This window comes from Microtus oregoni, unplaced genomic scaffold (assembly GCF_018167655.1).
Source record: "Microtus oregoni isolate MIOR12 unplaced genomic scaffold, Mior012 000072F_ref0000427, whole genome shotgun sequence".
In the NCBI taxonomy this organism is placed as follows: Eukaryota; Metazoa; Chordata; class Mammalia; order Rodentia; family Cricetidae; genus Microtus; species Microtus oregoni.
The window spans coordinates 4337035-4362175 of NW_024543979.1; the positions used below are offsets into that span (position 1 = coordinate 4337035).

Consider the following 25141-nt stretch of genomic DNA (forward strand, 5'->3'; position numbering starts at 1 on the left):
ATCTGCGGTGAGCTGGGCTTTGTCTTTGTCATTGTGTGCCCACTCTTGTCACAGAGCCTTCAGGAGATCACACAAGAGCATCATCGCTCTCAGTTTCGAATAAAAAGCTATTTTCCAGTGTCAACATCAGACTCCTCCTGTCTTTTACATATTAGGAAAAAATATATACGAGGTATATAGCAAGAAAAGTTTTAAAAACATACTTATTGCTGAGAACAGATATCAGATTCTTTTTTTTTTCTTTTTTTCTTTTTGTTGTTGTTTTTTTTTGAGACAGGGTTTCTCTGTGTAGCTTTGGAGCCTGTCCTAAAACTCTTTGTAGTTCAGGCTGGCCTTGAACTCACAGAGATCTGCCTGCCTCTGCCTCCCAAATGCTGGGATTAAAGGCCTGCGCCACCATCTCCCAGATACCAGTTTCTATTAGAAATTTGTAAGAATGTCCAGAGGTGATTCCTGTCCACTCCAATCAGACTGTTCTAGCATTTCTTCTGAAGACACCCACTATCCTTGCGTAGCTCTATGAGAGAGCGTGCCCTTGGTTCAGTCCCAAGTATTGCAAGCTAGGGGTGTTCACATAGCACGCAAAGGCTTAGGGGGGAACCTGGCTTCTTCGCTCAGCACTGCACAGTCGGAGCACAGTGCTATACACCTGTAATCTATCACTCTGGAGGTGGAGGCGGCAGGACCAGAACCCAGCTCAAGGTCTGCCTTGGCGACAGCGTGAGTCGAAGACCAGCCTGAGCTACATGAGAATGTGTTTCAAACACTTAGGGGCAGCAACAAAAATCCCCATTTAATCAGGGACATCAAAATTATTTTCACAGTAAAGTAAATGAACACAGTGTCTCCGTGGAGGCACAGCGGAGAGGCAAGTTCTGTATTGTTGAACTGTGTCCCTATATTTTGGAGAACAATCCATGGGAAATAAAGCCCAGTAGTCAATAAAGTGTTTAATTTGGAAATGCAAATATTTATCGATCTGATTTTCAATTTTGTGAACAGTGAAGGTCTCATGAGGGACAAAACAGTACTTAATTGAAAAAAAAGCGGGGAGGGGGTGGGGAGAACGCAACACATAGGAGGGCTTAGTTTTCTTACGTTGTATTTATTTACATTGACACTAGATTACAGCTAAGTAAACTGACTTTCATAGTTAAAAGACATGTAACCAGGCATAGTGGCGCATTTTAGGGCATCCAGAGATACCTAGTGGGACTTTGTCTCAAAAAGAAAACACTTGTGGGCGTGCCTGGGACATTTCATACAACAATCTTCCTGGCTCTTTCAGGGAAATAAAGGTGAAGTTCCGGATTGGGGGCAGCTGATGCTGGTTAGCTTGCTCGGATTAGGACTCTTAAGGAACTGAACCCTTCTTCCTGTGGCTCTCTACTACAAGGTCCCCAACATCCATTAGGATTCCCAGGGGTTGAGCGATGGCAGCGCAAAAAGCCCGAGGCTTAATTGCCAAGCCCAGCTTTCCTAAAGTCACTTTTGAGCACTGTATTTTCCAGAGTTTCGGTTTCGTTACTTGGGAAACCGGAACAAGGTATCTGTTTAAGAAGGTTTCTAAGAAGATGAATTGGGCCTGTGAGTGAAGAGTCTTTTTCAGCTCCCCCAGATGTTAGTTATTATCGCCATTAAAGGAGATGGAATCCGTTCCAATTGTACAGGAGCTTGCAAAAAAGCCTCCTTGACACTTTCGGTCGCAACTTGACCCGGAGCTTAATCTGGTTGTCAAGCCGAAGGTTGTGGTGTCCCCGCAGCATCCTGGGGCAGGGTCACCCACGCGGTCGGCGCGGTTACTGCCGCGTTCTCTCCGGAACCGCAGTTTCCCCACGATCCTCCCACCCGCGTCTCCGTAGCAGGACCGCAATGTTCCTCGCCTTTGGGGTGGCGAGGGCAGGAGGGTGTGGGCTAGGGCGGAGCTGGGCCGGGTGGGGGTGGGGCAAAGAGGGGCGTGGCTTGGCACGGAGGGCGTGGCCTGTGTCTCAGGGCGTTCCGGGCGGCCGATGCCCGAAGCTGGCGAACGGGTAGCGGGCAGAGCCGGGTGCACTCGGCCCGCAGCCTGCACACGCCGTGGTGCGAGCTGCACCCTCGGGTCCCCGCGGCTCTAGGGCCGGACTCGCGTCCCTGCATCTCAACAGGTCAAGGGAGGTGGCGAGGACGCCCCAGCCGGGACTGGAGGACCAAAGGAGCTAGAAGGTAAGCCGAGCTCTGCGTGTCTGGGGTTGGGGATCTGGGGTCCTCCTGGTCCCAGGCGCCGCAGTCGCAAACTTTTCGGCAGCCAGGCTGCCCCGCACTCTAACTCAAGGCCGGCCTTGCCACTTTCCGGGTGGTAACCTTTCGGCAGAATGGAGCAGAAGATAGGCGCGCACCTCCTCTGTCTGCGGTTCCGCTGCAGGTAGCTTCCAGAAACCCACGGGGACGAGGACCTGAGAGGTCGCTCGTTCACCCTCGCCCCCTTGAGCCTCGTGTCCTGCGGGAAAATGTCCCGTTGTTGGAGGCTGGTCCCTGAGTTGCGTAACCCGGAGTCCGAGAAGTTTCTTGAGTACAGCCAGGTTCTTCCCTCCTCCGCTTCCGACTCTACTACCCCAGCATCTGGCAGGAGATTAGTGGTACCTACTGATCCCCTCTAATTGTGATAGAGAGGAGGTGTGGGGCGGTGGTCAGCATCCTCCAGGCAGAAAAAGTTGGAGGCACTTCTGAGAACTGCTGTGCCGGACGGAAGGAGACGGCGTTTTAAGAATAAGGATTGGCTAGTTTCTTTGGACGGTACCCCAACCCCCACTGTTCTCTCCAGTGTCGGGTCCTTGGTGATTGAGTCTCTAACCCTCGGTTAGTGAGTTAGAGGGGCACGGTTCGAGGGGGAGTACGAATCACACGCTTCCTGTGTGGAACCCTACTTCCAGGAACGGAGCCCTGAGGGACCTTCCAGCGTTTTGCGGTTTGGGTTTTCTCCACCAATACTGTTATGCAAATCGTCCTAAGACCCTTGGCTTTGGAGGTTGTGGCTGTGTCCGAATCTTCCGAGAACCAGACAGAGCTGGCGGAAAGCCCTGACTGCCGGCGCTTCCATTTGCCTTGCATTGTACTCTTTTGAAGGGTAGGGTGGGATAATTTTAATCCTGTTGGTGCTCCATGGGGGGTATGACCCGCCGCTGAGGAACTTGGCACATTGAAAACCTTCAGTGCGGAACCAGGAACCGCGCTGCAGACGCAGTGCTGCCTGGGACAGTTGCAAAGTGAGAATTCCGAGCTCTGCAGTGGAGTCACTGAGTAGTCCTAGGAGTGGGTTCTGCGCAGGACTCAGGACAAGGTCATGCGGAATGCAGGAAGGTGGGGGTGGGCAGCAGCCCGTTCACAGACCTGGGCGGTGTGAGGCTGGTGGTCTTAGATGGGGGGCCCGCAAAGTGGAAAGACTCAGCTTCTTCCCTGCGGCTTACAAACACCTAGCTATGGCCCTGCTTGAGTGTTTGCTTCCTCTGTCTAATGTATTTCCTTAGCTTGCCTTTCATCTTTAGTGGGAAGAATTCCGTGAGTGGGTATTCTAGAAATAGATTCACAAGTGATTGAAAATTCTCCATGGCTTGCTTGCTCCACTTAAAGGTGATTTCTTGACTGTGGGGAAGATAAACATGCCTGAAAGGAAAGGGGAGAATGGAAAGCTAACAATCCCGGGGAGAATAGGAGAAAAGGTAAATTCTAATTAAAACTGGGGGAATGTATTAGAATCCAGCGTGTCCGAGAAGAGCAAGAACTTAGGATGGAAAAGCTTTGAGATGAGAAGGGTCAAAGTGAGAGAGACTTAGGAGACCGAATTTTAGACAGCGGTGATTGTTTCTAGTTTTGAAATATTCCAAGTTTACTGACTCCAGGGATGTGGGACTAGCCGGTTCCATCCTGGGAATATCTTTTGCCTTCTGCAGAAGGAAGCTGGGCTGTTACACATTGGCGTTAATATATCTTAATTATTCAGTGCAGAAAGTGCATTTCTATAGGGCCCTTGGCTTTGGTCATTTGTGGAACTCTTTGACCTTGCAAAAAGACAGTTTTGATGAATCATGTTGTCTTCGGTGAGGATACAAAAATCACCCAAAGATTGTACAATATAGCAAAATAAAAGTCCAGACTATTTATTTTATTTTTTTAGTTTTTTGAGACAGGGTTTCTCTGTAGCTTTGGAGCCTGTCCTGGCACTAGCTCTTGTAGACCAGGCTGGCCTAGAACTCACAGAGATCCGCCTGCCTCTGCCTCCCGAGTGCTGGGATTAAAGGCATGAGCCACCACTGCCCGGCCAGACTATTTTAAATACTGTTTTTCTCACTGTATGCAGGACAAGTTGCCCCCCCCCCCCCGCCCTCCGCCCTGCCCCAGAAGTCAGTGTTCCGTTATGGGGTAATCAGACAGTATCAGAACCCACTGTTTCTCTGGCTTCCTACTTGGTTTAACTGAATTTTGTAAAGCGCTGGTTGAGCTAACAGGTGGTGGTGGCGGTGATGTTCCTCCTGTTCTTTATCCTCTCTCTGCCTCCTTTTCATTCTTTTGGTTTTTGTTTTGTTTTTGATTTTTCAAAGATTCTCACTATGTATCTCAGGTAGCCTTTGTGATCCTCTTGCCTCAGCCTCTACACCCAATTAGCACTCCTAGACATTCAGTTAAGATATACATATATTTGGGGCTGGAGAGAGGACTCAATAGTTGAGAGCACTGGCTGCTCTTCCAGAGGACGCCGGTTCAATTCCCAGCACTCACATGGCAGCTCACAACTGTCTGTAACTCCAATTCAATGGTAATCAACACCCTAACACAAGCATGCAAGCAAAACACCAATGCATATAAAATAAAAAAAGTAAACACACATACAAATTGTAGTTTTGTTAGACACCTATTTTTTGTTTGTTTGTTTTTTGTTTGTTTGTTTTGTTTTTCAGAAACTCTGTATAGTCCTGGCCATCCTTAATTTCACTCTGTGGACTATCCAAGAAACTCACAGAGATCCTCCTGCTTCTGCCTAGGTGCTGGGATCAAAGGCCTGCACCACACACTCGACATACACCAATACATATTTATCCATAAAGTTGTTCAGTTAATTACTGCCTTTGGTGTTGAAAAAAAAAAGGTAGAAAATTGTCTTTTCTTCCCTTGTGTTTTGTTGGTTTTGAGACAGGGTCTTGGTCTGTAGTCCAGGCTGAACTAGAATTTGCTACATAGCCCAGAGTGGTCTTAAATTTAACACTGTATTGCCTTGACTTCCCATGAGCTGGGATTATAGACATGAGCTATGATGTCTGCCTCCTTTGCTGTTTGCAGGTAAGTCTTTAGATATTTTGTTTGCGCTGTAACAAATAAAGCTTGTCTGAAGATCAGAGTGTGGAGCTAGTTACTCTAGTTCTAGGGTAATCCACACTCTCAGACTAGTTAGCCATAGAGAGACCAGACAATGGTGGCACACACCTTTAATCCCAGCACTAGGGAGGTGGAGACAGGAGTGACATAACTGGGTGGAGAGAGGAATACGGGAGGTGGGGGAGACAGGTGCTCATTGCATTCAGTCTGAGGTTTCATGGAGACAGGCCCAGAGACATGGTTGCCCCTTCAGTCTGAGGATTCAGTAGGGCAAACAGTTTCTCTAGTGGCTGGCCGCACTGCTTCTCTGATCCTTTGGTTTTCACCCCCTAATATCTGACTACGGGCTTTTGTTAATACTAGTTAGAATTCGAGCTGTAGCGTGTATCTTTATTTTATGTGTATGAGTGCTTGTCTGCAAGTATGTTAGTGTACCCATGCGCATGTGGTGCCTGCAGAAGCCAGGAGGTGGTGGCAGAGCCCCTGAAACTGTCTTCTGGCTTCTGTGGGCCCCTACTAGGGGAGGGGGGCTTACAGCCATATAGGTGCTGGGAACCGAACCTGGGTCCTGTAAGAGCAGCAAGGGATCTTAACCATTGAGTCATTTCTCCAGCCCCATCCAAACAGATTCTTACTATGTAGCCGAAACTCGCCTGGGACTCAGGAACCTCCTGCCTCAGCTTTTGAAGTGCTAGGATTGTTGGTGTACCCCACCACACAGGCAGCTTAAAATCAAGCTTTTGAAAAGAAACGTGTTTTTATTACTTTTGAAAAACAAGTGGAAAGAGTTCCATGCTCAGCTCTCATCAAATCTGCATAATCTCTCATGGAGTTAGTTGAATGTTAAAATCTAAGTCCTGAAATAGCCCTATATTTTCACTTTTTAAAAGTCAAAACTGGGCTGCAGAGATGGCTCAGTAGTTAGAGAGCACTGGTTCTTGCTGTTCTTCCAGAGGACCTGGGTGTAGTTCCCAGTAGGCACATAACTCTAGCTCCAAGGTCTCTGACACCCTTCCATGCCTCCCCCTCATATATATATATTCATTTTTTGAGACAGGGTTTCTTCATGTAACAGCTCTGTCTGTCTTGAAACTATCTTTGTAGACCAGGCTGGCCCGGAACTCAGAGATCTCAGAGGCCCACCTATCCTCTACCTACAAGTCCTGGGATTAAAGGGGACAAGGGGCTTCAGTCTTGGATTGTATTAAAAATCAATACCACAGCATGGATGTAAATGTGAAATATGTGATCCTTAATAGGTATATGTATTTTATTAATGATGAATTCTCTCTGTCTTTCTCTCTTGTGTGGCATATATGCATGTAGGTGTGTTTGTGTGAGCATCTGTGTGTGTTCATATACAGTCCAGAAGAGGATGTCAGCTGTCCTGTGTTACGGCTTCCACCTTATTCCTTTAAGAATAGAGTCAAACACTGAGTCTGGAGTTTGGCTGGCACCCCAGCTTTTCACATGATCCCTAGAGCTTTGAAGGCAGGTCCTCATGCTTGCCCACAGCCACCTTACCCGCTAAGCCGCGTCTCTAACCTTTATTTTATTTTTTTATTTTTGAGATAGGGTTTTCTGTAGCTGGCCACAAACTGTGTATATACCTGAGAACTGAACCATGGACTTGGTGCGGGCTAGGCAAGCACTCTACCCACTAACTGAGCTATGCCTGCAGCCCCCGCCCCTCTGATACTTAATTTCTGGTGTTTGCAACTTGTTATAGCAGAGTTGATACTGTGTGACAAGGCTGTCCCTGCTGCTAATGAGTTCCTCTTTCCTGCCTGGGGACAGCACTCCTTTAGTAGTATTCTCCAGGGGAAGACAGTCAGCTGACGGTCTCAAATTATCTGGCCCATTTTAAACATGACTAAGTGCTCCTTGTTAGAATGACTTTTTCCTACTGAAAGAGTTTTGTGTCGAGTGGAGCCTGGAGGAAATAATGCTATGAAATATCTTGTTTATTCCTGATCCTTCTTCAGTGTGCTAGACAGCAATCTAAGCGTGACACTGGTGAGCCGTGGTCTGCAGAAGAGCGATCAGGTACATTCCCAGAGAGCCCTTCTGGGTTGATTTCCATGTCATACGATGCACACCTCTTTGTGACTCTGAAGCCGGAGTTCATTTTCCCTTTTAAAATCAGGAAACCAAGCTGCAGCTGAATGACTTGACTCTGTGAGTTGAAGCCCGGCTGTACTTTCTAGCGTGGTAGACGCTATTGGCTGTGTTGATATGTGGTTTCCTGTTTTTCAAGAATTACAGCTTGACTCTATAGTATAAATAGTCTTTCCCCTTGGCTAAGTAATTCTTTCTCATCACTATGGGAGTGAAGAAGTAAGCATTTTCATCCAGCATTCCAGATATATATATAATTTGTGCCCCCAAAGGAGAATGCTATGCAGACCTATTTGACAGACAAATTGTATCTCTGCACTGAGGATCTTAGCTTAGCTGGGCCTGTTGTACAAGTCTGTAACCCCAGCTGTTCAGAAGGCAGAGACAGGAGAATCACAAGTTCAAGGGGAGGAACTAGAGAGATGGTTCAGTGGTTATGAGCACTGGCTGCTCTTCCAGATGACCCCGATTTGATTCTCAGTACCCACATGGCAACTCCTAATGCCCTGTCACTATCCAGTCTCAGGCAATCAGAAACCCTTTCCTGGCCTCCGTGGACAATGTGTGTACATGGCACATGTATGCACAGACTCAGGCATGCAAAGCAGACCTTCATATGCATAAAATAAATAAAACCTCAAAAAATGACAAACTCAATGGTAGCCTGAATAACTTACTTATTAAGACCCATTCTTTTTTTTGGGGGGGGGGGAGACCCATTCTAAAAATACTGCTAGGCATGGCTCAGACTTTTAATCCCAGCGTTTGGAAGACAGAGGCAGGCTGATCTCTGTGAGCTCAAGGCCAGTTCAGTCTATGGGTCCTGAGATTCTGTCTTACAAAACAGGTACCAATGACAAATCAATCAGAAAGGGCTGGGTGTATAGCACTGTGGTTGAATAGGAGTCTTTCCTGGTACGACACGAGGGATAGACAGCCTACTCGTCAAGAGACCTAGTCTCAAAAACAAGGTTTCCAGAACCATCATCCATGTAGCCCTGTAGCCTCTGTCCATGTGCACCTTACAAACTGGCTCCTTCAGTTCAGAAAAGCTATTCTTGAGTTTATGAAAGCTCTGTTTTGGCTTTCAAGAATACACGTCTGAGTAAATCTCTCATCCCTGCACGGTTTTCTTTAGCCTTGTGGACGTGTTGAATGTGTATGTTGTTGCGGTGATCATCGGAGTCTCGTGGCTGGCTTTGTAGCCACCAATGATCCTGTTAGTGCCAGAGTGCTTGATTCGGGTGTGTCTGGGACGCGGGTGCAGAATTTGCTTGTGTAACCGGGAGCTGTTGCTGCTTCTATTTCTGGAACCAGCATGGCTCTGAGCTGGATGTGCAGACTTACGGTCTTTAATGTACCTCCTGCCACTTGTCAGATCTTAGGCAGAGCAGTTAACTTCCGGTCAAAGAATGTGAAGGTGCGGTGTTGTCCTGCTCACAAGCCAGCAGATTAACCTGCCACAGTCTCCAGGACTTCAGGGTGTCATTCATGACGGTAGCTGCTGCGCCAGTAATTTATTTTCTTTTTCTAAGCTCCAGTTTACACAGGGCTGGCCTGCAGACTCAGAGAGCTGTGTTTCAGGACAGAATCCAGAGCGCAGGGAATCCCATTGTGTGTAATTGGCAGTACAACTGCTCTGTACTCCGGGGGAGTTAGTGTGTTGATTACACCATGTGATAAACATGCTCCCCTTTACTGTAGAAATAGACACTAGCTGTCTTCTCCAAGCTGTCTTCCACACATACATTCTTGAGGACAACCTGTATCGTAGGCACTTTGTATCTCTGCTGGTATGACATGCCACAGACCTGAGAAGGGTCTCTAAAATAAGGGAGTGACACAGTAGTACTGCCCTGCTAGGTAGCTGAGTAGGTTAGGGCACTAAATGTGTGAGTACTTGGAGCATTATAAACATTATAAACGCTAATTTTAACATGTGTGTGGCATTTTTACCCCCAAGGGGAATGTTGTGTTGGTTCTATCCCATTTTTATTCTCTTATTATGTATGTGTATGTATGTGCGGATATATATGGAGGTCAGAGGGCAGCTTGTGGATGTTGGTTCTCTCCTTCCAACTTGTGGGTCTTAGGGATCAAACTCAGGTTGCCAGGCTTGGTAGCAATTGTATTTTACCCACTGAGCCATCTCTCTGGCCATCTTTCCTTTCCCTTTGTTTTGTCTTGTTAATAGATACAGCGTTTCTCTGTAGCTCTGGCTGTCCTGGAATTCACTCTGTAGACCAGGCTGGCCTAGAACTCATAGATAGCCACCTGCCTCTGCCTCCTGAGTGCTGGGATTAAAGGCGTGCACCACCACTGCCCAGTCCTCTTTCCTTTTGAACAGTAAATAAATAAGTATAGGGATGAGAGCAATGACTTGTCAGTTGAGAGCCTTTCCTGCTCCTCCAGAGGACCCATTTCCATTCTCCGAGCTACATGGCAGTTCACAACTGTGGCAGGCTTTCACGTGGCGTTTCACCCCCCTCTCTCTGCTTCCTGCTCCAGGTTAGAGCTGTGAGCTCTCAACTGTTGCTGCTGCCATACCGGCTGCTTATCAACACTTCCCTGCTATGGTGGACTCTTGTTTCTCTGGAATTTTTAAGGCCAAAGAAGTCCCCCTTTCCCCCCTGTAAGTTGCCTTGATCATGGTGTTTTATCACAACAAATGAAAAGTACTAATACATAAAAATAAATAAAATACTTTAGTGCTGAGCATGATGGCACATGCCTTTAATCCCACCGCTCAGGATGGAGAGCCAGGTGATGGATTTCTGAGTTCAAGGTCAGATGGATGGAGCGAGTTCTAGGGTGTTCAGGGCTACTCAGAGAAACCTTGTCTGGGGGAAAAATAGATAAAATATTTAAAATATATGTGTATATATTCCCAGCTCCACTGTCTCTGAGATAGGATTTTGCTATGACTAGCCTTGAACTCAGGATCTGGAATGCTGGGAATATAGGCGTGCATTACCACACCTAGCTCATATTATTCTTTCAAATTGGATTCAGTCTCAACTGCTGCTTACACCTATGATTAATTTCTTCCAGGACTAGGCTGGGGAGGGGGTGGGACACAGGGGATTAATTAAGGAGAACACCCAAATTATCCTCCAGGAATAGAAAGATTCATTATCTGGGGATCACAAACCAAGGCTGTGCTCTTGATTTCCATCTCTGAAAGTCACACTTTTAAGTTAAGCTTTTTTTTTTGTTTGTTTGTTTTATTTCGTTTTTTAAGGCAGGGTTTCTCTGTAGCTATGGAGCCTGTCCTGGAACTAGCTATTGTAGACCAGGCTGGCCTTGAACTCAGAGATCCACCTGCCTCTGGAGTGCTGGGATTAAAGGCGTGCACCACCACCACCTGGCAAATTAAATTGTTCTATTCTGTCCATTTTCTTCCTTGTAATTGTTTGTGTGTGAAACCCCATGATCACAAAAAACTTATTTCTCTTCATTGTAGGTATGCTGTATTGGGGAACTCCGAAAAGACAGAGCTGGTAGAATAGTCAGTCCTTGAACCCTTGGGCTGAATGTCTCTGCAGTGGGTTCTAACAGTGTCCTTTCATGGGGGCTGCCACCAGAAGGTGTGGCCCAGGTTTGGGGTGGGTCTTCTAACCCAAAGTGATCTGGATTTAGCGTGGGTCTTCCACTTCAAATAATCCAACCAAGAGAAAACCACGCAGTTGCCCTCGCGCTGCTTGGGTTTAATTACCGATTAGTCCAGTTGAGAAGATTGGCCATCGCACCTAAATTGTTGTGTTTGATGCTGTTCTGACTCGTTCCCTGGGGGTGTTATGAGGTGTGAAATTTCTTCTCCCCGTCCAATTGACTGTAATTGCAAATTTCTTTGATGGAGTACTTAAGTACTTTCCCTTCCTTAAGCTTCTACTTCTAAGGACAGTGTGATCTGCGATCGAACGTGGCCACTTCACGGTGTTTCCTCCAGGTTCCACTGAACATTACTTGTAAGACCCGGATGTGTATGTCTGGTTGTCTGGTGAATTTTTGGCCTAGACTGCTTTTGCTCCTTGGCCAAATTGTAATAATCACTATTATCTCCCTCTTGAGCCATGGTTACAAAATTGAACATTTCACTTCTACCCTTTCTGCAGACTCCAGCTTTGCATTTTTTAAAGAAAACAAACAAACAAAACAAAACCCTCCAGCCCTGGCTGCCTGGCTGGCCTGAGATATCTACATAACAGTGATCTCAAACTTGCAGCCTTCTTCTGAATGTCCACTGATGTAATAGTGGCAGGAACGTCACAGGAGTAGCCAACTTTCTGATTGAATTTAAGGCCCCATGTGTAAGATGAAGTCCATTCCCAGTACTGCTATTCCTGTCCTGCCACAAACCTGTTGTGAGACAGGTCATAAATCTAGGGGAAAATGTATACAACTTTCCTATTAAAAGTGCATAGTATTAAACTGACTCCTAAAAACCTTGACTTAACGTTATGCCCATAAGTTAGCGCATCTCTCGGTCCTCATATGAGACTTTTCCATTTGCAACTAATGGCGATTAATACACTGGCCCACAACTGGGCATGGTGCAGAGGAGACTGCTGAATTCAGCCCTAAATGGGACCTCTGTATCACCCCTCTCCCCTCTTCCTATGGCTCAGGGATCTTTGGAGAAGGGGCCGAAAGATTGTAGATCCAAAGGTGGTGGATAACCATAAGGGAACTGTTTTCTGGGCACAGCAAGCTGGTTGTACACATGATTTCAGTTTGTGACAGCATGCCCTAGTGCTGTGTCAGCTCAGCTCAGACAGAAATCTCAGCGCAGAGAGTGGAAGTGGACACAAAGTCCCACCCATAACTGAGGAGATGTTGGTTATTGATAGCTGCCAGGAGAGGGAGTTACTCCCGGTACGTGACTGTTTCTGTGAAAGACTACACATCCAGAAATATATGAGCATCACAAACTGGACTAAATGATTTAAAATTAGAAGAAGAAGAAGAAGAAGAAGAAGAAGAAGAAGAAGAAGAAGAAGAAAGAAGAAGAAGAGAAGAAAAAGAAGAGAAGAAGAAAAAGAAGAGACACAAAGTTGGGTAGATAGGGAAGGGGCAGTTCTATCAGAATCCATTGTACAAAATTCTCAAAGAACTACCAAAAATGAAAAAACAGAAAGTACACTTCTCAGTAGCTGGAGTTTCTCAATGTGTATCAAATTTCCTGCCCCTCCCTCCTCAGTATAGCATATAAATATGGAGCAGACCCAAAATATGAACTAAGCATCTATTTGGCTAAGCCTCTGAGATTGGGAGACAAATTTGCCGGTGTAGCATATTCAACCAGGCACGTGCAACCCCTGACCCAGAACAGCTATGAATGTGGCCCAAAACAAAAAGCATAGACCTAATTAGAACATTTTGGCACCCCCCCCACCCAATAAATAGATTGAACTGTTATTGACATGGACTTTGTAATGACACTATCCTGTCACCATGTCAACAGGTTGCTCATTCCTGCTGGTAGACTCTTCTTATTGGACTATGCTCTGTTAAAGTCTGTCTACCATAGCCATTAATACACAAATCATAACCTCGGGGAATAAAAATGTAAAATTGGAACTAGAGTTTGCATTTCATTGAGGGGATTTTCTTTCTTTCTTTTTTTCAAGACAGGGGTCCTCTCTTTTACAGCCCTGACTGTCCTGGAATTTGCTCTGTAGACCAGGCTAGCCTCAAACTTACAGAGATCTGCCTGCCTCTGCCTCCCAAGTGCTCCCAAGAGAGGAGTGTGTTCCTGATGCCCTAACTGAGTAGCTGAAGGTCTCCTGCCCAGAGCCAGCCTCCTGGACTAGCTGTAGAAGACACATAGACTTAAGTCAAATGGTTTCTAACCTTGTTACCAAGTGCATTGTTAATTTTTGCAGTTATCCTGGAAGGGAGTCAGGGCTGAGGGGAGCAAGCTGAACATGTGTGTATGCTGGGATCTGGGATCTGGAAGCAAAGCCTCTGCCTGGGAGTTGGCTGGAAAAACTGTGTTCCATTGCTGGCTTCCCAGCTTGTGGGTCCAAGTGGCCTTGAAGAGATAGAGGAGTTTAAGTGCTCCAGTCTGGAGTGGGGTGGAATTCTGTAAAATGGGAGAGAAAAAAAAGCGTGACTCATGAGTCACCCCAGCACATTGCCTTTTACCGAGAGATGGTTATTCCTGGAAAGGAGAAGAGGTGGAGGGTAGAGGGGATGGCCAGGAATGACTAGTCCAGGAGCCCTCTAGTTTCTCTAGACCCTACGGAAACTAGGTCGTGGTGATGGGATCTAAGACCGGATTAGTTCACTTTGTCAATTCAAAGGTGGAATCTTTTAGCAAGGCCCAGATCAACCTGACCAATCCCGACCAACTGTACTGCTTAGGAAGGGCTCCATATGAGCTAGTCATTGTACTAGAACTCTTCTTGTTTTTATGATGATGATCATGTAATAAAGTTAATATAAAAATGTTTACAAACTTCAGGAAGACTTTGTTTTTCTTTTTCTTTCTTCCTTCCTTTTTTCTTTCTTTCTTTCTTTCTTTCTTCCTTTCTTTCTTTTTGAGACAAGATTCTCTGTATAGCCCTGACTCTCCTGCAACTTGCTCTCTAGACCAACTCAGAGATCTGCTTGCCTTTGCCTTCTGAACGCTGACATTAAAGGCATGCACCACCACCATTTGGCTCAGAAGGACCTTTTCTTTCTTTTAAATATTTAGATTTATTTATATTTTATGTGTGAGTGCTCTGCATGTATACCTCCATGCCAGAAGAGAGCATTAGATCCTATTATAGAGGGTTGTGAGCCACCATGTGGTTGCTGGGAATCCGACCCAGGCAGGGCCTTGTATATATTAGGCAAGTACTATTGTATCTCAGCCCTCATGTGATTATACACATGTGTGCATACATGAGTGTGCACACAAATACACACAGGTTTTTTTTTTTTTGATGGGGTGGGATGGTTCTACTAGCCCTGGCTGGTCTCAGACTCACTGACTTTGAACTCTTCCTCCCTCAGCCTGGGCCACCACATTCAGCATCATGTGATAAGAGATGCTAACCTGGATGCTGGGCAGACGACTCAGTGGTTAGGAACACTGACTGCTCTTCTAGAGGACCTGGGTTCAATTCCCAGCAACCACATTGTAGCTCAGAAGTGTCTGTAACTCCAGTTCCAAGGGATCAAATTTCATATTCCGGCCACCGTAGGCACCAGACACACAGATATACATACAGGCAAAACACCCATACATAGACATAAAATAAAAATAAATAAATCTAGTTGCTAGACTTATGGTGAACTCTTTTTTAATTCCAGTACTCAGGAGGTAGAAGCAGACAGATAAATCTCTATAATTTCAGGGCCAGCCTGGTCTACATAGTGAGTTTCAGGATAGCCAGAACTATATAGTGAGGCCCTGTCTCAACAAAACAAACAAACAATTAAGAAAATTTGAAAAGAGAACTGCTAACCTAAACTACGTGCACGGTTTCTTTCTGCGATCTTTAGGATGATATCCTGGTTATCCTGGGCCTATCTTCTCACCTCACGGCACATCTGATTTAGTGGGTATGTACTAGCTATGCAAACCACACGTGACCATAGCAGACAGATCTCGTAGACAGATCAGTCTTTCCTGTGAGATTAAGCCCCGCGTTCTAGTGGCGCAGTCATCTAGCTCCTACCTCTGTGGTTTTGGAAAGCTTCTGCCTCTCAGCTAAGTAGGGGATGTGATTCTCACAGGCTGTGCTCGCTTCCCTTCTTATGCACCTAGGTAGCTGTTAGCACCCCTGCAGCCTTCCTCCTTTCAGCCTCTATGACCATCTTGAATTGGTGGTCAGGGCTTGCTCCTCCGTCCTTTGATGACTGCTAACTGCAGTTCCATTCTCTAATCAGCCTCTCTATGAAATTTCTACGGCCTCCCTCATTTCCTCTCTGGCCTTCTCCACCCCAGTTTTGTTCTTCTCTGTAGCAGCTTTTAGGGCAGAATATCTGTTTTGCTTAACAGTTTGTGCCCCCATCATACGTGCATCGATGACACTAGACATGGCAGTGGTGTCTGCTGCGTGTTGCCTGGTGTAGGAGCTAGGAGTCTGTTTCAGTTTTGGTTGTTCTGTTGTTGTGACAGACACTATAACAAAAGCAACTTAAGCTCAGGCAGTGGCGGTACATGCCTTTAATCCCAGCAGGCCGATCTCTGCACATTTGAGGTCAGCCTGATCTACAAAGCAAATTCCAGGACAGTCAGAATTTTTACACAGAGAAACCTTTTCAAAAAAGGAAGAAAGAAAGAAAAGCAACTTAAGAGAGAAAGGATTTATTTGGTGATTCATAATTCCTGGTTTCAGTTCTTCATCGTGGGAAAGTCGAGATGGCAGGGTGAAGCAGCTGGTCACATGACCTCCATAATCAAGAGCAAAGAGCAGTGGCTTCATACATGAGCACAGTTGACTCACTTTCTCCTCTCATGCAGTTCAGCATCCTTTGCCTAGGGAATGGAGCAACTCACAGTGGGCAGCTCTTCCCACTTCAGTTAAAACAAAATTCTCACTGACAGGACCACAGCCTGATCTAGACAGCCCCTCACTGAGATTCCCTAGCCGTGGGATTCTAGTTTGTGTCCCGTTAATGACATAGAGCCCTTGATGGGTAGACACGCTTGTTGTACAGTTCGGGCTCCACATAAACAGAAGCACATGTGGTAATGCCATTGTAGATTCTTCAGATGCCTCTACATAAGTATTATCAAGGATATTGATTTATTAGTTTTTATTGATCATTTTCTGTGTTCAAGAAAGTGAGTGAGAGCGGAGAGGGAGGGAGGAAAGTGGGATAAAGAGAGAAAAGGGAGGCAAAGTCAGGGGCCGGGGGCAGGATGAAAAGGGGTGTGGAGTTGGAGATTGTAGGGGTTTTACCCAAGGCTCTGTGCCTGCCTGGAGGTGAGACTCCAAAAGAAGTCTGACCCTGAAAACCTTAGAGCTCCACTGGGAAGAGAGAAAGGCAATGTAGCATCTGCTGCCTTGTAGCCTTTTGGGAGAAGAGCCAATAGTAACAAATAATATCTACTAGGATGGAAACATTGTAGTTAGCAGTTTAACGTTTCATGGAGAGGGACATCAAAGGCCTTACTTATCAGTACCTCTGGTAGAACTGTGTAGGATTTCTACACAGGGGTTCAGCCCGAGAAGAAACTGTAACAGTTGAGAAGTCAAAGCAGGCGATCGAAAATGGTTACAGATTTCGTGTAGTGTTGCCAGTCGCGTCAAATCGTGATGGGTCATTAAGGTCATTTGGCAACCCACCTTTGTCTTTACAAATGCTTGGAGAAACAAAACAAAACAAAACAAACCACTGAAGCAAGTTAGCTTAGTCCAGCCAATTTACAGATAGGCAGGGAAGGGAAACAGCTGCTGGTATTTACTCAGAAAGCTATTCCTAGACACACAGATAGCACCAAGGCCGCCGGCCCAGATTGTGGAACAAATGTCTTTTCCTAAAATCCAGGCTCATTTTCAGAGAATGCACCAAGAATTTTATTTTAAGTCAGCATGTGGCACATGCCTGTAATTGTAACTCATAGGAAGTAGAGGCAGGAGAATCAGGCAACCTCTATTGTATAGTGATTTTGAGACTCTGTTTAAAATTGAAGAAGAAAAGGGAGAAAGAGGAGCAGGTTAAGATTGCCATTTGGATTTATTTGTTGGAGTGTTTGAGACAGGGTTTTGGCTATTTGCTTAGCCCAAACTGCAACCCTCACCAAATTATAGGCATGTGCCTTTATGACTAGCCAACCTACACTTTTAAAAAAATAAATTCATATTTAATAAATACAGGCACTGTGTCCCCCTTTGCCCTGCTGAGGCAGCAGCATGCATGTCACAGTGGTTGGGGCTTATGGCCCATACATTCCTTTTTTAAAACATTGTATTATTACATGGAGATCAGCTGGTTTTGTTTGTTTTCATACTCAATACCTTTTCTCCCTTTCTCTTAGTTCTGTTGAGGATGCTAACACAATCTGTGACCTGGAGTTGATAGCATTAAACCCAGTCTCTCATCTGCAAAATAAGATATTAGTGTTTACTTTGAAAGCTTATCACACTGTTTATATGAAACATTATCTTTCAAAGGGCTTAATATAATGCTTGGCTCAAAGTTGACACTAGAAAAATTATGGTATTTCCTTCCCTCTTTTCCCATCATAAACCTATGCATATTTTTTCTTCCTGAAATTACTTTGAGTAGCAGCCTCAAAATTCATAGTAATGTTTGGCTTCTGAAATATGCTAGCTATTTTGTTCATGTACTTTGGAAGTTAGTGAAGAACCATTTCCTTTCTTTCTAAAAAAATTATTTTATTTTATTTATTTGTCTTTTTGAGACAGGGTTTCTCTGTGTAATAGTCCTGGCTGTCCTGGAACTAGCTCTTGTAGACCAGGCTGACCTTGAACTCACTAAGATCCTCCAGCCTCTGCTTCCCGAGTGCTGGGACTAAAGGCATGCACCACTACTGCCAGCTTCTAAAATATTTTTACTCTTTGAGAATGTCAAATCATACATTTTGAGTACCCCAACTCCGCCCAGATCCATCCGCATCTCCCTACCCCCAACTCTATGTTCCCCTTTTTGTTGATGATATCCCATGAACTTCAATTTGTGCTGCCCTCTACTACTGTGTGTGGGACCCATCCATTGGAAGATGGTCTATCTGCCAGGAACCCCACCCTTGAAAACTGACTCTCCCTTCTTGAAAACTGACTGCACAGAGAGCCTTGGTTAGGGGTGAAGGCTAACATACCCTTTTCCACTCCATGATCCAGTGTTGACAGAGATCCTGCCCAGGTCTGTGCTGACAACCATAGCTGCAGAGTAGTCCCTGAGTGCCATGGTCCTGTCATGTCCAGCAGGTCTGTGCAGACAACCACAGCTGCTGAGTCCCTTAGTGTCATATTCCCGTCATGTCCCGCAGATCGATACAGACAACCATGGCTGCTGAGTAGTCCCTGAGTACCATGGTCCTGTCACGTCCAGCAGGTCTGTGTAGACAACCATGGCTGCTGCGTGTCGTGGTTCCATCGTGTCCAGAAGACACTGTTGTGCTTCAGTCCTGACCTTTGGCTCTTACCATTTTTTTTAATATATACATTTATTTATTATGTTCTACAATGTTCTATCTGTGTGTGCCTGCAGGCCAGAAGAGGGCACCAGACCTCATTACAGATGGTTGTGAGCCACCATGTGGTTGCTGGGAATTGAACTCAGGACCTTTGGAAGAGCAGGCAATGCTCTTAAGCGCTGAGCCATCTCTCCAGCCCGCTCTTACCATTTTTTTTTTGTTCCTTATTTTGAGATAGTCTTGAGTCTTGGGGAGGTGTTGTGATGATATAGACGGTCCACTTGGTGTAAGCCTTCCACTAACCCTCCTTCTCTGTACTGTGACCAGTTTTAAATTTCTGGGTTAACAGCCATCCATGTAAAGAAACTTACGCTTAGGTCACCGATGAGATCTGAGAGCTCTGTTGTCTATGGGTAGAGAGCGACAAATTTAGAAGACAGTTTGATACTATGTCCATGTAAGAGAATGATAGTCGGTTTGCTGGATGTGGTGGTATATATTTATAATCTCAGCACTTAAGAGGCAGAGACAGGCTAATCTCTGTGAGTTCTAGACCAGCCTGATCTGCATAGTGAGTTCCAGGCTGTCTACACAGTGTGACCCTGTTTCGAATATACACAGTAGTGGATTCACCCATGTGACCTGGGAGTCCCCAACCAAGGATTCTTGGCCAGATTTACAGTACCAGGCATGTGTTCGCCATTGTATAGTGGCCTTCAGTGCAAGCAGAATCCATTTGTCTACTGCTGTGTCTGAGCATCTACTGCTGTGTCTGAGCACACATTTCCGTTCTAGACATTATTGCAATTCACTCAATTCACAGCTGAGGAAGCCACTGGTGTTTTCTTTACCTCCCAGCAGCCTGCTGCACAGTGCCTCCTATTACTATGAAAGCTGGGTGGTAGGGAGGAAGCTTCCTGGTCAGTACCCATGACAACTGTGTAGTGTCTTCAGCAGTAGGGTCTTACCATGAAGTTCTGGTGGTCAACCAAGAGCAATGGCTATAGGCTGTATTGTTTGGGAGGGGGGAGAGTCTCATGGACACCACTAGCCAACAACTTAGTGAAATGTATCCCATACCTGGCACTGGGTCCAATTAAATTCCATATAAATATCTGGAAGTTTGTATAAAGAAGGTTTCTACGTCTTTTTCAAAGTCCTTATTAGTTATCCCTACCCAATACCCTGCTCTGCTCTGCCCCCATCTCTCTCCCTTGCCACTATTTCCCGTTCCCCTCATGGCACCCGTGTTCTCTTCTCACTCCCTTAAGGTCCAGGGTATGGGGGAGTTGGAGAGGGGTTGTGGGGGAGGTGGCACACCTTTAATCTCAGCACTTGGGAGGCAGAGGCAGGCAGATCTCTGAGTTTGAGGCCAGCCTGGTCTACGGGGTTCCAGGAGACCTGTGACTACACAGAGAAACCCTGTCTTGAAACAAACAAACAAAAAAGGATCTTCCTTTTCCATCCCACCAATAGTCCCTTTCTTATTTCCTGTGCACTGAGTGTTGTCCTAACTTAACACACAAATCTTAAGATTTGATGTTAAGATCTGCATATAAGTGAGAACGTGGTGTTTGTCTTCTGGGTCTGGGTTATCTCAACCATTCCACTACAAATTTCATTTTTCTTTAGAGCTGAGCAGAATTCCATGATAAACGTTTACGACATTCTCATTATCCATTCCTTAGTTGATGGGATGAGCCTGTGTCTCTGTAGTCGGAAATAGAGTTCTTTGGGTATATGCCCAGGAGTGGTGTAGTAGGGTTACAAAGTGGATCTATTTCTGGTTTCCCGAGAAAGTGTCACATTGATTTCCATAGTGGCTGTGCCAATATGTACCCCAGCAGTGCATGAGGGTTCCCTGATTCCCAACGTTTGTTGTTCTTTGTTGCCTCAATCTCAGGCATTCTGACTGAGTTAACATGGCATCTCAAAAAAGTTTTCTTTTTCCTGATAGCTAAGAACATTTTTAAAAACAATATTTCTCACCCACGTGTATTTCTGAGAGCCATTGTCTTCAGGATAGTTGCTAGTTGGGTGTACTCATGTGTCTACTTGTGAGCTCTGCTTACAGCTGCTATTTCTCTTCCAGATGAGCACCTTCCACTGACCAACAACGATGGCATTCAAGGACAGCAGCAGCAGCAGGTAAGCAGGGAGTCTGCACCACACAGAGAGTTGTAGGTCAGCCGGGGTTCTGCCAAGAGACCAGGTCTCAAAAAGTCAAGCAAGTAAACTTGACAAACCAATTCAGTACACCAGGCATGGTGGTGCATTCCCTTAATCCCAACACTTGGGAGGCAGAGGCAGATCTCTGGGTGTTTGGGGAGTGTGACAGCACACACTTGTCATTTAAGGGCTAGAGAGGTAAAGGTGAGGGATTATCAGAAGTTCAGGGACTGTCAAGTACACACACTGGTGAGGAAGTGAGGCTGTTATTTAGATCACCAATTCTGTGTTCAGAATACTGGCTCGGGCGTCACTGGTTCCAGGGAACACTCACTGAGGCTATGCTGAAACAAATGTCTTTATGTGTGCCTCAGTGGATGGAATTCTCTAGTCCTTGTCTTGTACTCCCCTCATCTCTTCTACCCAGCATGCTTTGCTTGGGTCTCCTTTTTTGTACTAAGGGGCAGGTGTTTCTTGTGTAGTATGTATTTTCTACCTTCATGATGTGTGTTTGTACTAGCCAACTTTTTTTTTTTTTTTTTCGAGACAGGGTTTCTCTGTAGCTTTGGAGCCTGTCCTGGAACTCCCTTTGTAGACCAGGCTGGCCTCGAACTCACAGAGATCCGCCTGCCTCTGCCTCCCGAGTGCTGGGATTAAAGGCGTGCGCCACCACCGCCCGGCCTAGCCAACTTTTTGATGTAGTCTTGAAGAATAATTCAGTGGGCATCAAGAAAGAATTTTCAATAATATGAATAAGCTATTTAAATTAGCTATTAAAAACACACTTGAAAGAAAGAAAGAAAGAAAGAAAGAAAGAAAAGAAGGAAGGAACTGACTCAAACTACTCAATAAATATTTCTTGAGTGAGAGGGTTGGAGCCTGGAAACTCAGGACGTCTCTGTTCTTGCCCTTGAGAATCCTTTGTGGATTCAGTGTCAGATGACTCAGCTGTGAAATACACATTCTCTTCCCTCCTACAGGGACAGCATGGGACCTTCAAAGGCCTCAGTGGAAAGTGCCCTCATTTGTCTTTGGTTTGATCATAATTTTGGCTACACATAAGTCTTGAATCTTTGCATAAATGTCTTGTCATTTATAGATTGGTTTTGACAGCACTTCCAAAGGTCTTTCCTACTCCACGTCTGTGGAAAGTAATGTATTCTGTATTCTTAGCTGACATTTAAGTGCTTTCTGTCTTTTTCACTTAAATGAGAATTTGTAAGCTGGTGGTCTGTGGGATGAATCTGGTCAACACGTGGGCTTTCGTTAGTGTAGGGCCCAGCTATGAGGACTCAATAGAAACCACCCAGGCACCACCCAGGAACAGACTATCCAAGGGGAAATACCTAACATTCCAGCCATTATAGACACAATCACCTGATGTCCCTTTGCCTAGCACTCACCCATTCCCTGTCACCAAGACACCCCTAGACAAATATCAGCCAATCAGGGGTCCTGAACCTTCAAAGTCCCCTCACCCCAACCTCTGCTGTGGTAAAAGCCCTATCCCAACTGGGCTCATGGCTCTCCAACCTCACTGCTATGTTGGATGGATTGAGGGTCCAAGGTCGAACTTTAATAAAGGCTCTTTGTTTTTGCATACAAGTGCAGACCCCATGGTGGTTTTGGGGGGGGATCCTGTGGTCTCAGTATAACAGTTGTCCCTTCTTAGCATTCTGAGAGAAATACTATCTGCAGATACTTTTATCTAACAGTCTAGGTCCCCATTTTTTCTTGATTTTTAAGTTTTAGGAACCCTGGACTCATATACTACATAGCCATACTAACATAGGACGAATATATGTGGTTCAGCATACACATTCTCTCTCCAAAAGATTTATTACATACTATGTGTGTGTGTGTAATCATGTATGTGTGTTGTCAGAAGTATTGGATCTCCTAGAGCTATAGTTACAGGCAGTTGTGAATTGCTCAATGTGTGTGTGTTCTGGGAACAGAACTCACTTCTTCTGCAAGGGCAGCTTGTGCCCTTAACCACTAAGCAATTTCTTCAATCCCAACCTGTTTGCAAGAGTCTCATGTAGCCCAGCCTGGCCCTCTGGACCTTCCTGCCTTCACCTCCTGGTAATATATGGGCTTGTACCTCCTTGTGGGTTTGATCAGTCACAGCTCTATAAGATAAGATGTCACTTCTCTCGTCTGCGCCTTCAAGTGACTTCCATCATTTCTTTCCTAGAATGTCAAGATGATGATCCTTTTAGTCTACAGGTCAACAACAGTTTTCCCTGCCAATCTACTTTGTCTCTTGGCTCAAGGGAAAGCCTTCAAGCTTTCCAGTTTGTGTAATTGATGCCCAGATACATCCATCTGGTCAACCTGGGTACCCTAACATGCAACCCATTCAGTATTGTTGACCTTTTACTGTTTTGATCCATCTGTAAGTACAGCCTAAGTAAATGTTCTTGTTATTATTTTTATTGAGTTTTTGTTTTTGCTTTTTAAAAAAAAAATTTTAAGACAGAGTTTCTCTGTGTGTAGCCCTGACTGTCCTAAAACTGACTCTGTAGACCAGGCTGGTCTCAAATTCACAGAGATCCACCTTCCTCTGCCTCCCAAGTACCAGGATTAAGGGCATGAGCCTCCACTGCCCAACTATACTGGATATTTTGTTTTGTTTTAAGACAGGGTTTCTCTGTTGCCCTGACTGTCCAGGATCTTGATTTGTAGACAAGACTGGCCTTGAATTCAGAGTTCTTGCTTCTGCCACCTCCTCACTATCAGGACTAAAGGCATGTGATACCACACCCGACTAAGTACACATTATAAATGTTTGTATCAACAAGAAAATTATCCGGGAGTGGTGGTGCACACCTTTAACCTCAGTACTGGGGAGGCAGAAGCCACCTGATCTTCTGTGAGTCCCAGATGAACCTGGTCTGTAGAATGTATTCCAGGCTTGCCAATAATACTACAGAGGGAGACACTGTCTCAAAAAAACAAAAAGAAAAGAAAATTTAAGGTGCATGCTTGTAATTCCAGTACTTCATAGGCAAAGACTAGAAGATGCAGACTTAGAGAACAGCTTTAGTCACACAGTAGGTTTGAGGCTGCCCTGGTCTACATGAGATGCCATGTTTCAAACAAAACATACAAAGAAACAAACAGAAATTAAAATGGGACCATAAGCCGGGTGATGGTGGCGCACGCCTTTAATCCCAGCACTCGGGAGGCAGAGGCAGGCGGATCTCTGTGAGTTCGAGACCAGCCTGGTCTACCGAGCTAGCTCCAGGACAGGCTCCAAAGCCACAGAGAAACCCTGTCTTGAAAAACCAAAAAAAATAAAAAAATAAATAAATAAAATGGGACCATGGAGATGGCTCAGAAACTTGTTCTGTTGCTCTTGCAGAGGACCCAAGTTTGGATCCCCGTGCTTACTTACTTTGGGTGACTTAAAACTGATGCTAAGTCCTGCTGCAGGGATCCGATGTCACTTCTGGGACCTTCACACAGATGTGTGTATACATAATTTCAAATAATCAGGCACAGGAGCACACATCTTTAATGCTAACACCTGGCAGGCAGAGGCAGGAGGATTTCTGTGAGTTCGAGGTCAGCCTGGTCTACAGAGTGAGTTCCAGGACAGCCAGGGCTAATACAGAGAAACCTTGTCTCATAAATGTTTTTCTTGTTTTGAAGCAGGGTCTCTCTAAGGTTAAAAGCATGCACCAGCACTGTGCTCGGCTAATAAGTTTTTTCTTTTTTTAAAAGAAGATTAAAAATGACTGTGTGGAAGTGGCACACACCTTTAATCCCAGCACTTGGAAGGCAGAGGCAGGCGGATCTCTGGGTTCTACACAAGCTTGGGCTATAAAATGGTTCCTGGATAGCAAGGGCTACACATAGAAATTCTGCCTTGAAAAAAACAAAAAAAGAAATTTCTTTAGGCAGAGCTATATTTTAAACATCCTTTCCTTTAAATTTTTCTTTGTACTTGGGCAGGTGCACAGCACAGATCTGTGTAGAGGACCCTTTGCAGTGCCCAGGAGTTGATTCCTTCTTTCCACTGTGTGGGTTCCAGAGATGGAACTTGCTTGTCAGGCTTCATGACTTTCCTTACCCACTGAGCCACCTCGCAGGGTCTGCAAGCACCACTGAGGCTAAGTTTAGAGGAAAAGACTCATATTGATGAGGACAAACGGTCGTGTGAGCAGCTAGTTTAAATTCAAGCCACATTCTCAATCCCCTTACCTTTGAATTGCTTTGACTGGAGTTTCTGATTGGTTTTTTTTCCCCCTTTCCTGAAGCAGAAGCTTTTTTTTCTTTTGGCTTTATTTCACTCATGAGTTCAATTTTTTTTTACCCGTTTTAAATCAATCGCCACAACTTCTCATTTTATTCTTTGAATCTTAAAGGTAAATTTAAGTTTTTCATACACGCACGAAATTC

At 45.3% G+C, this 25141-nt stretch overlaps 1 protein-coding gene across 4 annotated transcripts in view; it reads left to right on the forward strand.

The window, feature by feature from the left end:
* Positions 1-2071: 2071 nt before the first annotated feature.
* Aff1 (AF4/FMR2 family member 1) overlaps positions 2072-25141 on the forward strand; it is a 158638-nt gene continuing 135568 nt past the window's right edge. For 3 of the 4 annotated variants that reach the window (XM_041641966.1, XM_041641967.1, XM_041641968.1), the window contains exons 1-2: positions 2072-2202; positions 20658-20713. In XM_041641966.1, coding sequence (XP_041497900.1) covers positions 20685-20713 — 29 coding nt within the window. In that variant the 5' untranslated portion in view covers positions 2072-2202; positions 20658-20684. Of the gene's footprint in view, positions 2203-20657; positions 20714-25141 lie in introns of those variants that run through there. The other variant, XM_041641970.1, reaches the window with a different exon arrangement.